The 15,701-nt window shown below is 27.9% G+C and overlaps 1 protein-coding gene across 8 annotated transcripts in view; it reads right to left on the bottom strand.

Moving 5' to 3' along the window:
* Nucleotides 1–15,701, bottom strand: part of LOC142226759 (uncharacterized) — a 323,175-nt gene that overhangs the window by 220,249 nt on the left and 87,225 nt on the right. For all 8 annotated transcript variants that reach the window (XM_075296945.1, XM_075296944.1, XM_075296940.1 and 5 more), the window contains exon 4: nt 12,650–12,813. In XM_075296945.1, the coding sequence (XP_075153060.1) occupies nt 12,650–12,813 (164 nt within the window). The remainder of the gene's footprint in view (nt 1–12,649; nt 12,814–15,701) is intronic.

Here is a 15,701-nt window from a genome sequence, read left to right as displayed (position 1 = left end):
ATTTGTGAATAATTTGTTCCCCTTTTTTTGTTCATTTAATTAAAGTACGCAAAAAAATATTAAAAGCAAGCAGGATTTCTCAGAATATAATAATAAAATAGAATTAAATTCGCTTTAGTACCACATAGAGACCACCTTCTTTTTTTGTTTTCTCTTTCTCTCTAAACCTTCTGCATATTTAAAATGATAAGAAATTTTATAAAAACCCGCGAACTTGCTGAACTTTGAAATATAAATTGTTCATGTATATATGAGTTCACAATATCTAATGTTCTTAAATCATCCTCTATATAGTCGGTTTTATTATGTAAAACTGCTTACGACATGAGCTTGTGGTACCAAAAATGAATTTGGAAAGGAAAATACAACCACATCGCATATTTGTCTGTTTATCACAACCTATCGTATGCATCTGCATAACCACTATCATGTGGGAGTATTCAATTCAATCTGTTCCAGATATATTTTAATCCAAGTAATATTATTCAAGGTACATTGCATGTAAACCAAACCATTGAATGAGAACAAGAATAACAACAACAACAATAACAATGATCAAATATATAGGCTAATAACAATTTTGTGTGGTTTCTTTTTGGAAATACGCTCAGCATACGAACTAGAAATAGAAAATACCTCAATAAAGTCCCAAAAAAATACAAAAAAATACAAAGAAAGGGGAAGTAAAGACATTGAAGAAACTCTTCCCAATAGGTAAGAAAATTAACCCCATCTGTTCATGATTGAATTTTTAGCTTTAATATAGAGAGCATGAATACCAACCACCACTCAGTCCCACAACTTGGTGTTTGGAAGAAATCCAAATAGACTCTATGGCAATCATGGTTGATGTGTGGGCTACACAATGTATGTCAGGCATTCAAGCCTTAAATTTTCTCCGAATGAAGCAAATCATATGAACATCCTGAGGTTTTTCTACATTTATCGATTTATTGCTAATATTAAAATCACAGCGATGGCATAGCCAATCACTCACTCACACTTTCTCACCAACACAAACTGAACCCATTTACATTCTTGTATTAGAGTATTGAGTTCTTGTATAGAATGGTCTAAGATAAGAGAAAGAGAGAGTGAAAGAGAGAGTATACAAGTGAGTATATCATTGATTTATTTATGTGAGTATAATGCACACACACACACACATGATAGCATACACATTGATGTAAACATGTCAAGAATATGTAACTGATTTTCATAATGTCGTAGGAGTGTCTAGAATAACGACAAATGAACGACATCACTTGGCTATGAAATCAACAGTAGGGATGTGTGCTTGTGTTTGTGGCTATGTGTATATGTTTAGATTACTTATCCTTTCTTTTTGGTATGTTAAATATCTATTAGATATTTTCAGGTATTTGGTATATTTAAGGAAACCTATACACATCTGTAATAATACGAAAAATCTGTAGGAAATTTAAAAACCATGAAAATGCTCACAAAAGAAGTAAAATGGGCGAAAGCTTATCAAGCATAATAAAGTCTTATATGCATTGAAAAACAAGAAAGGAAAGTCTAAAGCCGGTTGGAGCCGACTATGTTATACCCTGCACCACATTGTAGATCTACATTTTCGATACCATCTGCAATCCTTCAAATTTGTTGGGAATTACATAAAGGTTTATGTTTCCATATTTTATTTAAATCTAAACCGATTTGCACATTTTTTTTAGACATCTTAAAAAATCTCTAGACTTCAAATTTAAATTGGCTTATGTCCTGGGGAGGAGCGCAATGTTTGTTAACAAATATGGGGCCAGAGAATGAAGCCGACCCATTTTCGTCGGCGGCGGCGGCTTGACGGCTAAGCAGATATAAATTTGTCTATTCGGTGGCGGGCAATTATCCATTATAAAATCAATTTGAAGTTATCCGAATGGTAATGAGATTAGTTGTACAACCTATCTTAACAGGTTGGCTGATAAGTCCCCGGTCTAACAAAGAAAAACACATTTTTTAGTCAAAATTCGTTTTTATACCCTCCACCATAGGATCAGGGTATATTAACTTTGTCATTCCGTTTGTAACACATCGAAATATTGCTCTAAGACCCCATAAAGTATATACCCAGCAAAAAAATTTGGAAGATCTTCCAAAGGCACAACTTTAAAAGCACTTCCAGAAGATGCACTCCCAATGATGTTCTTTATTTTAATTACCCAGGAAGTTCTTTTAATTCAATTTTTTATAACTTGGTTTTTTCATACTTTTAATGGGTAATTTTAACTTTTTTTTGTTTCAAATAGGTTAAAAACAGAGTAAGAATTCATAAAATGGTACAAATCATTTAAATTTTGTGGAAAAAAATGCTAAATCCAATCTAAAAAAATTGCGAATTTTTGAAAATATTTGATGCCAGTCGTTCCACACAAGCGTAAGAATGCATTAAAAGTCATAAACAATTTTTAAAAATTATTTATTTGTCAAAATATCACAAAATTTCCTAATTCGCATCCAAAATATTGAATTCGGATCACACCTAAAGAAGTGATGCAACTTCAGTGCAACGGCTTTTGAAATGAAGGACTTCCGTCCTATGACAAGCCCATGTTAAATTCATCGCTTCTGCGTCAATTTTGCACAACTTCCGGATCCAAAAAGAACATTTTCATTACTTTTTTGGCAACGCTTTTTTTGCTGGGTATATTCTGGGTATTCTGAAATCACGCTAACTTCCGTAAGAAACAAGCTATCGACTTGAAACTTGGCACAAGTAGTTGTTATTGATGTAGGTCGGATGGTATTGCAAATGGGCCATATCGGTCCACTTTTACGTATAGCCCCCATATAAACCGATCCCCAAATGTGGCTTGCCGATCCTCTAAGAGAAGCAAATTCCATCCGATCCGGCTAAAATTTTGTATATTGTGTTAGTATATTGTCTCTAACAACCATGCAAAAATTGGTCTACATCGGTCAATAATTATATATAGCCCCCATATAAACCGATCATCAGATTTGACCTCCGGAGCCCCTTGGAAGAGCAAAATTCAACCGATTGGGTTAAAATTTGGTACGTGATGTTAGTATATGGTATCCAACAACCATGCAGTATTTGGTTCATATCAGTCCATAATTATATATAGCCCCCATATAAACCGACACCCAGATTTGACCTCCGGTGCCTTTTGGAGAAGCAAAATTCATTCGATCTGGTTGAAATTTGGTACGTGGCGGTAGTATATGATATTTAACAACCATGCCAAAAGTGGTCCATATCAGTCCATAATCATATATAGCCCCCATATAAACCGATCCCGAGATTTGGTTTTGGAGCCACTTCGAGGAGCAAATTTCATCCGAGTCAGTTGAAATTTGGTACATTGTGCTAGTATATGACCGTTAACAACCATGCCTAACTAGGTCCATATGGGTCTATAGTTATATATAGCCCTCGGATAAATCGATCCCCAATCACACAAAAATTGGTTCATATCAAGTTCATAATTGTATATAGCCCACATATAAGCGACCCCCATATTTCAATTCTGGCTCTCTACGTACCGAGCAAAAGTCCATATCGATTCGTAATTATTTGTAGACTTACCTATACATACCTTTTTTGTCTAATATATACCACGTATGGACTACTCACAAAGAAAACAATGTTAAGAAGTTTAAAGATACCACAACCCAAGTAATTCGATTGTGGATGACAGTCTTTCTTAGAAGCTTCTACGCAATCAATGGTGGAGGGTATATAAAATTCGGCCTGGCCGAACTTACGGCCTATATACTTGTTTTTTTTTTTTTAGCTTTTTTCTTCATGTACGCTCAAAGTCCTTCAAAAACGTGTAAACGTGGCAACTTAAATTTCCAATTTTATGGCCGACTTCAAGTAGAAATCAATGTCAAAACCCTTTAATGCGCCTGATTTTTCAAGTTTAAAGTTGAGTATTTTAACTTTCCCGTCTTAACACCTTAAGCACCTTAATGTAAAGATGCAGCTTTAAATCGCTTAGTAATATTCAGCTACTACGACATTTGATTACAAGGAACTCAATGCACATGACCTAATTCCATTCATTGATTATTCTTCAGTTATTCTGCGAGTATAATAAGTGAACATGTTAATGGCCTTTTGCGTGACGCCAAAAGCCTAATTTACATTAAAACTTTTCAAATGTGTACACATGATCGTATGATAAACATTCGTTAGAGCAAATTTCGCATACGCCCCCCGGTTCAAAGATCTGATATCGTCAGAGGTTACCTACATCATTGCATTCGCTTCCATTGTAGAAAATTTTAAGGAAACGTAAACTGGGCAAGATGTTGACATGCCAATAGGCGGTGTAAGTAACCTTGTGGGTAAACTTCCCATGGCATATAAGATATCAATAAGCTTATATGATACATACATATAATACATACATATGTATTGTCAATATGGCTGTGTTAGCATGTTTGTGTATATGTATATGCATGCAATTATACACCAACTGCAGAATATTTCAATGAATAAGGATTACCTAAACCATGGATGCATTGAGAGTTTATGTGGTTGAAATTATAAACGCACACATATGCAAAACAAATATTCAATATACTAGGTGCAGTCTATATGGTTGTGTTGGAATCCGTAGGTGTGTGTAATTGAAATCTAAATCTATCATATACACCGGAAAGAATATTGTCGAAAAACACGAATATTTTGACAAAATTCTCTATAGAAATAAAATTTTGACAAAATTTTCTACAGAAATAAAATTTTGACAAAATTTTCTGTAGATATAAGATTTTGATAAAATTTTCTATAGAAATAAAATTTTGACAAAATTTTCTATAAAAATAAAATTTTGACAAAATTTTCTATAGAAATAAAATTTTGACAAAATTTTCCATAGAAATAAAATTTTGACAAAATTTTCTATAGAAATAAAATTTTGACAAAATTTTCTATAGAAATAAAATTTTGACAAAATTTTCTATAGAAATAAAATTTTGAACAAATTTTCTATAGAAAAAAAATTTGACAACATTTCATAAAGAAATAAAATTTTGACAAAATTTTCTATAGAAATTAAATTTTCTATAGAAAGAAAATTTTGACAAAATTTCTAAAGAAATAACATTTTGACATAATGTTCTATAGATATAAGATTTTGACAAAATTTTCTATAGAAATAAAGTTTTGACAATATTTTCTATCGAAATAAAATTTTGACAAAATTTTCTATAGATATAAAATTTTGATAAAAATTTTCTATAAAAATAAAATTTTTACAACATTTTCTATAGAAATACAATTTTGACAAAATTTTCTATAGAAACAAAATTTTGACAAATTTTTGACAAAATTTTCTATAGAAATAAAATGTTGGCAAAATTTTTCTATAAAAATAAAATGTTGACACAATTTTCTATAGAAACAAAATTTTGACAAAATTTTCTACAGAAATAAAATTTTGACAAAATTTTCTATAGAAATAAAACTTTGACAATATTTCTATAGAACTGAAATTTTCACAAAATTTTCTATAGATCTAAGATTTTGACAAAAGTTTCTATAGAAATAAAATTTTAACAAAATGTCCTATAGAAGTAAAATTTTGACAAAATGTAAAATTTTGACAAAATTTTCTATATAAACAAAATTTTGACGAAATTTTCTATATAAACAAAATTTTGACGAAATTTTCTATGGAAACAAAATTGGTAACATTTTCTGTAGAAATTAAATTTTGCTGAAATTTCCTATGGGAAAAAAGTGTAAACAAAATCTTCTATAGAAATAAAATTTTGACAAATTTTTCTATAGATATCAAATTTTGTCAAAAATTTTCTATAGAAACAAAATTTTGCAAATTTTTCTATAGAAATTAAATTTTGACGAAATTTTCTATAGAAATAAAATTTTGCTAAGTTTTTCTATAGAACTAAAATTTTGACAAAATTTTCTATAGAAATAAAATTTTGTCGAAATTTTCTATGGAAATAAAATTTTGTCAAAATTTTCTATAGAAATAAAATGTTTACCACTTTTTTTATAGAAATAAAATATTGAAAATATTTTCTATAGAAATAAAACTTTGACAAAATTTCCATAGAAATAAAATTTTGACAAAAGTTTCTGTAAAAATAAAATGTTGACAAAAATTTCTATAAAAATTAAATTTTGAGAAAATTTTCTATAGATGTAAAATTTTGACAAAATTTTCTATAGATGTAAAATTTTGACAAAATTTTCTATAGAAATAAAATTTTGACGAAATGTTCTATGGAAAAAAATTGCAAACATTTTCTATAGAAATTAAATTTTGCCGAAAATTTCTATGGAAATATAATTTTGCAAAATTTCCTATAGAAATAAAATTTTGCAAAAATTTCTATAGAAATAAAATTTCGACAGAAATTTCGATAGAAATAAAATTTTGGCAGAATGTTTTATAGAAATTAAATTTTGACAAAATTTTCTATAGAAATAAAATTTTGATAAAATTTTCAATAGAAATAAAACTTTGACGAAATTTCTATAGAAATAAAATTGTCTATAGAAATAAAATTTTGACACAATTTTCTATAAGAATAAAATTTTGACAAAGTTTTCTATAGAAATAAAATTTTGACAAATTTTTCTATAGATATAAGATTTTGATAAAATTTTCTATAAAAATAAAATTTTGACAAAATTTTCTTTAGAAATAAAATTTTGAAAAATTTTCTATCGAAATAAAATTTTGACAAAATTTGCTATAGAAATAAAATTTTGATGAAATTATCTATATCTATATAATTATCTGTGGAAAAAAAATTGCTAATTATACCCTTCACCACTACTGTGGTACAGGGTATAATAAGTTTGTGCATTTGTATGTAACGCCAAGAAATAGTGGTCATAGACCCATCTTTTAGTATACCGATCGGCTTAGAATTAAATTCTGAGTCGATTTAGCGATGTCCGTCTGTCTGTCTGTCCGTCCGTCTGTCTGTATATGTAATTTTGTGCACAAAGTACAGCTCGCAATTGAAGTCCGATCGTCCTCAAATTCGGCATAAGGCCATTTCTTGGGACAGAGACAATCGCTATTGGTTTTGGAAAAAAATCGGTTCAGATTTAGATATAGCTGCCATATATATTTATCCCCGATTTGGTCATAGTTAGCGTGTTTCACAACCGATTTTCTTGAAATACCGTACATCCAAATATTTTATGAATCTCCAAAATCTTGCCAAATATCAGCCAAATCGGTTCAGATTTAGATATAGCTCCCATATATATCATTCGTCCGATTTGAACTTATATGGCCTCAAAATCCAGGGTTTTGTCGTGATTTGCTTAGTATTGGTAATTGTGCCAAATTTGGTTGAAATCGGTTCAGATTTAGATATGGCTCCCATATATATCTTCCGTCCGATTTGCACTCATATGACCAGGGGGGCCAAAGTTATACTCCCATTTACGTGAAATTTCGCATAGATAGCAGAATTATTATTCTTACTATACATGTCAAAATCGGTTCAGATTATATATAGCTCCCATATATACGTACACCAGAGTTGGGGAAATATGGTAGACTGTTACACATTTTAGACACATTTTCAATGGAAGTTTCCTACAATTAACTGGATAGCGTTAGCCGATTTAAATTTTAATTCTAGAGATTTTGTAGAAGTAAAAGATTGCCTCCTTTATATAGCTTCCAGCAAATGTGAAGTAGTTGAGATGGTAACACAAATTTTGGCCTCCATAGGGGTGAAGGGTATAATATAGTCGGCCCCGCCCGACTTTAGACTTTACTTAATTGTATAAGAGAGAAGTTCACCACTGTGGTATCACAATGGACTGAATAGTCTAAGTGAGTCTGATACATCGGGCTGCCACATAACCTAACCTAACCTAACCTAATTGTATTTTCTATAGAAATTAAATTTTGCCGAAATGTTCTATGGAAATAAAATGTTTTCTATAGAAATAAAATTTTGACAAAATTTTCTACAGCAACAAAATTTTGACAAAATTTTCTATAGGATAAAATCTTGACAAAATTTTCTATAGAAGTAAAGTTTTGCAAATTTTTCTATGGAAATAAAATTTTGACCAAATTTTCCATAGATATTAAATTTTGACGAAATTTTCTATACAAATAAAATGTTGCTAAATTTTTCTATAGAAATAAAATTTTGTTAAATTTTTCTATAGAAATAACATTTTAACAAAATTTTCTATAGAAATAAAATTTTTCCGAAATTTTCTATGGAAATAAATTTTGCTAAATGTTTTTATAGAAATAACATTTTAACAAAATTTTCTATAGAAATAAAATTTTGCCGAAATTTTCTATGGAAATAAAATTTTGACGAAATTTTCTATAGAAATAAAAATTTGACGAAATTTTCTATGGAAAAGAAATTGCTAATATTTTCTATAGAAATTAAATTTTGCCCAAATTTTCTATGGAAATAAAATGTTTTCTATAGAAATAAGCTTTTGCAAAATTTTCTATAGAAATAAAATTTTGACAAAATTTTCTATAGAAATAAAATTTTGACAAAATTTTCTAAAGAAATAAAATTTTGACGAAATTTTCTATGGAAAAGAAATTGCTAATATTTTCTATAGAAATTAAATTTTGCCCAAATTTTCTATGGAAATAAAATGTTTTCTATTGAAATAAACTTTTGCAAAATTTTCTATAGAAATAAAATTTTGACAAAATTTTCTTTATGTATCAAATTTTGACAACATTTTCTGTAGAAATAAAATTTAGACAAAATTTTCTATAGAAATAAAATTTTGATAAAATATTCTATAGAAATAAAATGTTGACGAAATTTTCTAAAGAAATAAAATTTTGACGAAATTTTCTATAGAAATAAAATTTTCCTAAATTTTTCTATAGAAATAAAATTTTGACAAAATTTCTGTAGAAAAATAAAATTTTGACAAAATTTTGTGTAGAAAAATAAAATTTTGACAAAATTTTCTGTAGAAATTAAATTTTGAGAAAATTTTCTATAGAAATAAAATGTTGACAAAATTTTTGCTACAGAAATAATTTTTCGTACATAAATAGCGTATTTAGGTCAAAACTGAAATTAGAAAGAACTTACTTTCTGACATAGTTACCTGTTTTTTTTTTTCATTAAAATAAATCAAGAGTGAAAATACTTTAATATACTTTGGAATTTGCGTTTCTACAGGTTCGGAACTATTCCATTTTCTCAGAAGGTATATTCTCATATTTTCTTCCTACACACACACACACACACACATGGAAGAACTTGATAAATTAGTAATGTCAATACCGCAAGATATGTTGCACAAACACTTATACACAAAATTCACCTTAAGCACATTGATACCCCATTTAAAATGTTCATTCGCACATATTATTTTAATTAATGTGGGGAAATTCATCTTAAACTCCATGCATGCATGCATGTATATGTAATGTCGTGAATGGCAAGAAATTGAAAGTGCCAAAGACTGACATGACAAGAGAAGTATTCACAGTGAGAGGTAACGACAATTTATCCTTGGCAGAGACAAATACCTAAAGAACATATGATTATATGATTTTCCAAAACGGAAAATTCATTTAGATGCACACAAATTGCACGAAAATATTTCAAATTAAATTAAAAAATTTAATTGATTCAACATTTTTTTTTAATTTAAACAAAAATAAATCATAAAAATATATAGCTTCAATTATTATTTTTTTAATTGGATGACATAATCTTGAAATATTTAATTATATAGACCGATGCAAATATTCATGCACTTTTATGAATTATTTAATATAGCTTTTAAAAAATCACCCTTAGTTAGGTTTCCACATAGCGCTGTTGAATTTGAAAAATCTTGCTTTGCTGGAACGCACAAAGTCCAATTTTATTTCTACCGATTTTTTTTCAAAATTTTATTTCTATAGAAAATTTTCTCAACATTTTATTTCTATATACAATATTCTCAAAATTGTATTTCTATAGAACAGTTTGTCAAAATTGTATTCATACAGACATTTTTTCAAAATTTTATTTCTATACTAATTATATCAAAATTTTTGTTTTATATAAAATTTTCCCAAATTTTATTTCTATAGATCATTTTCTCAAAATTTTCTTTCTATATAAATACTACTCAAAATTTTCTTTCTATAGAAAACTTTCTTCAAAATCTCATTTCTATAAAATATTTCTCAAAATGTTCTTCCTATAAAAAATTTTGGCAAAAATTTATATCTTTAGAAAATTTTGGCACAATTTTATATCTTTAGAAAATTATCTCAACATTCTATTGTTTAGAAAAGGTTGTTAAAATTTTATTACTATATAAAATTTTCTCAAAATTTTATTTCCATATAATTCCATATAAATTTTCTCAATATTTTATTTCTATATATAATTTATTTAAAATTTTATTTCTTTTCTAAAATATTATTTCTATAACAACTTTTCTCAAACTTTTATTTCAATAGAAAATTTTCTCAAAATTTTATTTCTTTATAAATATTTTTCAAAATTTTCTTTCTATAAAAAACTTTTTCAAAGTTTTTTTTTCAAAAAAAATTTATTTATTTATAGTTGATACTAAATTTATAGTCAATATAATATTAGTATAAAGATATAAAAAGCATTGGCAACTGAGGCCATCAGCTAAAAAAATCAGCTTTAAAATTTTATTTCTATAGAAAATTGTCTCAAAATTTTTTTTCTGTATAAAATTGTTTGAAAATTTTATTTCTTTAGAAAATTTTCTCAAAATTTTATTCCATTAGAAAATTTTCTCAAAATTTTATTTCTTTACAAAATCTTCTCAAAATTTTTTTTCTATAGAATTTTTTTTTTCAAAATTTTCTTTCAATACAAAATTTTCTTAAAATTTTATTTCTATAGAAAATTGTCTGAAAATTTTATTTCTGTAGAAGATTGTTTGACAATTTTATTTCAAAAGAAAATTTTCTCAAAATTTTATTTCTTATAAAAATTTCTAAAACATTGTATTTCTATAGAAAATTTTCGCAAAAATTTAACTCTATGGAAAATTTGCTCAACATTTCTCTCAACATATTATTTCTATAGAAAATTTGGTCAAATTTTTATTCAAATAGAATTTTTTCAAAATTTTAGTTCTATATCTCAAATTTTATTTCTATAGAAAATTTTCCAAAATTTTATTTCTATATTTATTTTATTGTTTAAAAAATTTTATTTCTATATAAAATTTTCTGATTTACTATTTTTATGTTAGCCTGATATCAATGCAGGCTGGTTCTGGACATTGAATCATTTAAACTAGAAATTATTACAATATTTATTCGAGCTTATTGGACAGAAATATTAATGGAATTGACATCATTAAGTTACTGAAAAGAAAATGCCAGATACCCATCTCGCAAGCCTGACTATAAATATATGTTTCAGTGTTGGCCACTTCACATTTATATACGAAAAGATGATGCACAGTACGGGTGAAAAATGCTTAAATTTGATAAGAATAATTCTCGTATGTAAATTTCATAAGAAATTAACATAAAAGAACCAAATTGAATCATCTCACCCGGCCAGATCTCGCTAAAGACTATGGAAATGTGTAGTGGCCAACACTGAAACATATATGTATAGTCAGGCTTGCGAGATGGGTATCTGGCATTTTCTTTTCAGTAACTTAATGATGTCAATTCCCTTAATATTTCTGTCCAATAAGCTCGAATAAATATTGTAATAATTTCTAATTTTCTGATTTATTTTTATCTACGGAAAATTTTTCTCAAAATTTTATTTCTATAGAAAATTTTCTCAAAATTTTATTTTGTAGAAAATTTTCTCACAACTGTAGTTTGTAGAAAATTTTCTCACAACTGTAGTTTATAGAAAATTTTCAAAAGTCTGAAACACCACAGAAAAAGTGCTAATGAACAGAGTTCGCTAAATTAACCGAATTCGAACTAAATATTTTGCTCATGTCTCGTGCACGCTTACCGTTTAGCTCATAGTAATGTTGCAGAGAAGAACATGCCCTTGCGAAAGTAAACGTGACTTCCATTTAATGGTAAATGCTTACCAAGTTTGAACTAAATTAACTCCAAGATTATTTGGTAATGAGGGTTTTTGCTGGACAGTTAACATGAGACTGTAAAATCCTCTTCACCTCTTTTATAGTCTAATTTACATTCTTAATTCGTTTGTAACATTTAACATTTTCAAGTGTTAATTTTCACATCCATCTTTTTCCATTCGAATGATAATCTCACTACTCTCACAAGTGCAAGAAAATTTACATGGAATTCATGTGAAATACTTCCAACCTTCTCGAAAGCACGAAGTGTGAATCCCCTTTTAAGGTGAAAATTCCTTGTAATTTCCATACAAAAGAGACAGAGACACTTCGTGCAAGCAATTCAAGTGGTAGTGAGTGCCCTCTTACAAGGTGCAATAATTTTGCATAGGAATATTCATGAGAAACTTTCATCTTCTCTTCTTCGGCTTGCTGAAGCCATTAGCATCAACCATAGCATGACCAATTATTATGGTTAGAGGTGGTAACCATTAACCCCCCAAAACCCCCTACTACGAAATATGTTTAACACAAAAAGAACAATTGATCCCTATCAATAGGATTAAAAATTGTCATGACAACAACAATCGACATTTTCATGTTTCATTATAAAGGACTTACCTCAATGACACCACTATCAGGATGACGCATCACAAATGCCGAAGGCACCACACCCGGTATTTCCTGTTGTGGTATGAACAGCAAAGAATGATGGAATATGGCATTCAAAAGTAGACTCATGACCACAACTGGTTTATATTTTCCAAACTTATCGACGAGAAATCCTGAAAATATACAAAAAATACAATAAGCACATACATATGTAAAAATAACTTATAATACACCCAGAAAAAAGTGACCCCTTCTTTAAGTTAAAATGAACTCATTGTGAAGAAAGTTGAACTTCGTATAGCGCCAAAGACATTTTTATTTGTTTGAACGATGTGATTTTCGTAGCAATTAGGAATAATGCATTCCATATATTAGTTAACATTTTCCTATATTTATATACCACTATACTACAGAATGAAAAAATTTAACTAATTTGAATTCATATATGGAATGATTTTATTGAAATTTTTTCATTCATTTCGACAAATCTTACACATTTGTGGTAAAACTTTTACTTCATAATTAGAACTGCTTACCTTCGTTTTTAAATACAATTTTATTTATTTCTGTAAGCAATTTTATCTTCAATAAAAGACATGTTTTATTAATATATTGAATATATTTATTAAGAATCAACAGCATCGAATCTCTTTGAAATATTAGTTTATTATTCCACTATTTCCAATTTCCGTGTGATATTATTAACTGTAAAACGCACTTTTTCTTCTTCTTGTACTTTTCACTTTTAATAAGTTGCTGCCTAACGATTTTGTCCTCCTTTTACAATTTCAATACCTACAAATATAAAAAATCATAAAACATTTTTGTTGCAAAAGGTTAGCGTCACTGAATATTACCTGATAATTGAAGATTCCAAAATGAAAACAAATGAAAGGGTTGTTATTCTGCTGGTGTTTTCTTTCTTTATACACTATCACGAACATTGATAGATTTATTTAAAAAACGAAAATTTTTCTCACTAATTTAAAATAACAAATATTTTATATATTTTATTTGTTATTTATTATATTATTTTACCATATTATTTTTTAACAATCTCTCCGTATACCAAAACAACGCGATTCCAACTAAAAAAACAACCGACGCGCAAATATATCGATTGCACCCACGCGCAAACACATCGATTACGATGACAGGTATCGATTACAGGTAGACAATAGAAATTTAGGAAAATTTCCTATATTCTAACAAGTGTGTTTCCTTAAGTTTTGAAAGGATTGCATACTTCTTAGTACGAATGAACTAAAATATTTTTCTATGCCAAGTGTTGTTCGTATGTATGAAAAACTTTCTATTATAAAGGAAGTCGCAATTATCATTTTATAAGAAATTTTACTAATTTTGAAGAAACTTGGTTTTAGTTCGGTTTTTGTTTATTTTTACGAATGCTTTGTTATCGGTGAATAAAATTTTCTTTTTCAGTAGTAAATTCTTATACCCAGCGAAGAAAATAGTATGAGTAAAATTCCATGCCTTATTCCAGTTAATGAACTATTCCTAACTGCTTACAGTTTAGGATTTTTTTACGGAAACGAGTAAATTTTATTATTTTTCACAAAAATTTACCTTAATGGAAATAAAATGGATAAACTATATTGATGAAATTTTTTTCCTTTAGTTTCGAAGGCACTTTTTTCTGGGTGTACCCTGTTCCACAGTGTGGCGCAGGGTATAATCATTAGTTGAGAGAGATATAAAGAGAGAACAGATATATGTATAAAATCAACATATGATGACCACAAAAGATATCACAATCATATTACAAAAACCAGTAAAGAATGTCTAAAGTCGATTGGGGCCGACTATATTATACCGTGCGCCACTTTGTAGATCTACATTTTCGATACTATATGAAAACCTTCACATTTTTTGGGTGCTTGGTTTACGTTCCCGTATACATATATTTAAATCTGGCCCGATCTGCACAAAATTTGTTAGACTTCTACAAAATCTACAGATTAAAAATTGACGTCGCAATAAAACAAAGTGTGGCGCAGGGTATAAATATGGGAAACATTTATTAGGCAAAATATGGGAAAAATTTATTAGGTCAAAATTTTATTTCTATAGAAAATTTTATAGAAATTTTATTTCTATCAAAAATGTTGTCAAAATTTTATTTCTATAGAAAATTTTGTCAAAATTTTATTTTTATAAAAAATTTTGTCAAAATTTAATTTCTCTAGAAAATTTTGTCAAAATTGTTTTTCTATAGAAAATTTTGTCAAAATTTGTTTTCTATAGTAAATTTAGTCGAAATTTTATTTCTATAGAAAATTTTGTCAACATTTTATTTCTATAGAAAATTTTTATTTTTATAAAAAATTTGTTAAAAATTTTACTTCTATAGAAAATTTTGTAAAATTTTTATTTCTAGAAAAAAAATTGTTCAAAGTTGTATTTCTATAGAAAATTTTCTCAAAATAAATAAATTTATATAGAAAATTATGTCAAAATTTTATTTCTATAGAAAGTTTTGTCAAAATTTTATTTCTATAGAAAATTTTGTGAAAATTTTATTTCTATAGAAGGTTAGGTTAGGTGGCAGCCCGATGTATCAGGCTCACTTAGACTATTCAGTCCATTGTGATACCACATTGGTGAACTTCTCTCTTATCACTGAGTGCTGCCCGATTCCATGTTAAGCTCAATGACAAGAGATCTCCTTTTCATAGCCGAGTCCGAACGGCGTTCCACTTTGCAGTGAAACCACTTAGAGAAGCTTTGAAACCCTCAGAAATGTCACCAGCATTACTGAGGTGGGATAATCCACCGCTGAAAAACTTGTGTACGCAAGGCGGGCATGCTAACCATTGCACCATGGTGGCTCCCACTTCTATAGAAAATTTTGTCAAAATTTTATTTCTATAGAAAATTTTGTCAAAATTATAATTCTTTCGAAAATTTTATATAAATATTATTTCTATAGAAAATTTTGTTAAAATTTTATTTCTATAGAAAATTTGGTTAAAATTTTATTTCTATAGAAAATTTTGTCAAAATTTTATTTTTATAGAAAATTTTGTCAAAATTTAATTTC

The sequence above is a fragment of the Haematobia irritans genome, chromosome 2 (assembly GCF_050003625.1).
Source record: "Haematobia irritans isolate KBUSLIRL chromosome 2, ASM5000362v1, whole genome shotgun sequence".
In the NCBI taxonomy this organism is placed as follows: domain Eukaryota; kingdom Metazoa; phylum Arthropoda; class Insecta; order Diptera; family Muscidae; genus Haematobia; species Haematobia irritans.
The sequence above is the reverse complement of the archived record's forward strand: the minus strand, read 5'-3'. Positions and strand labels throughout refer to the sequence as shown.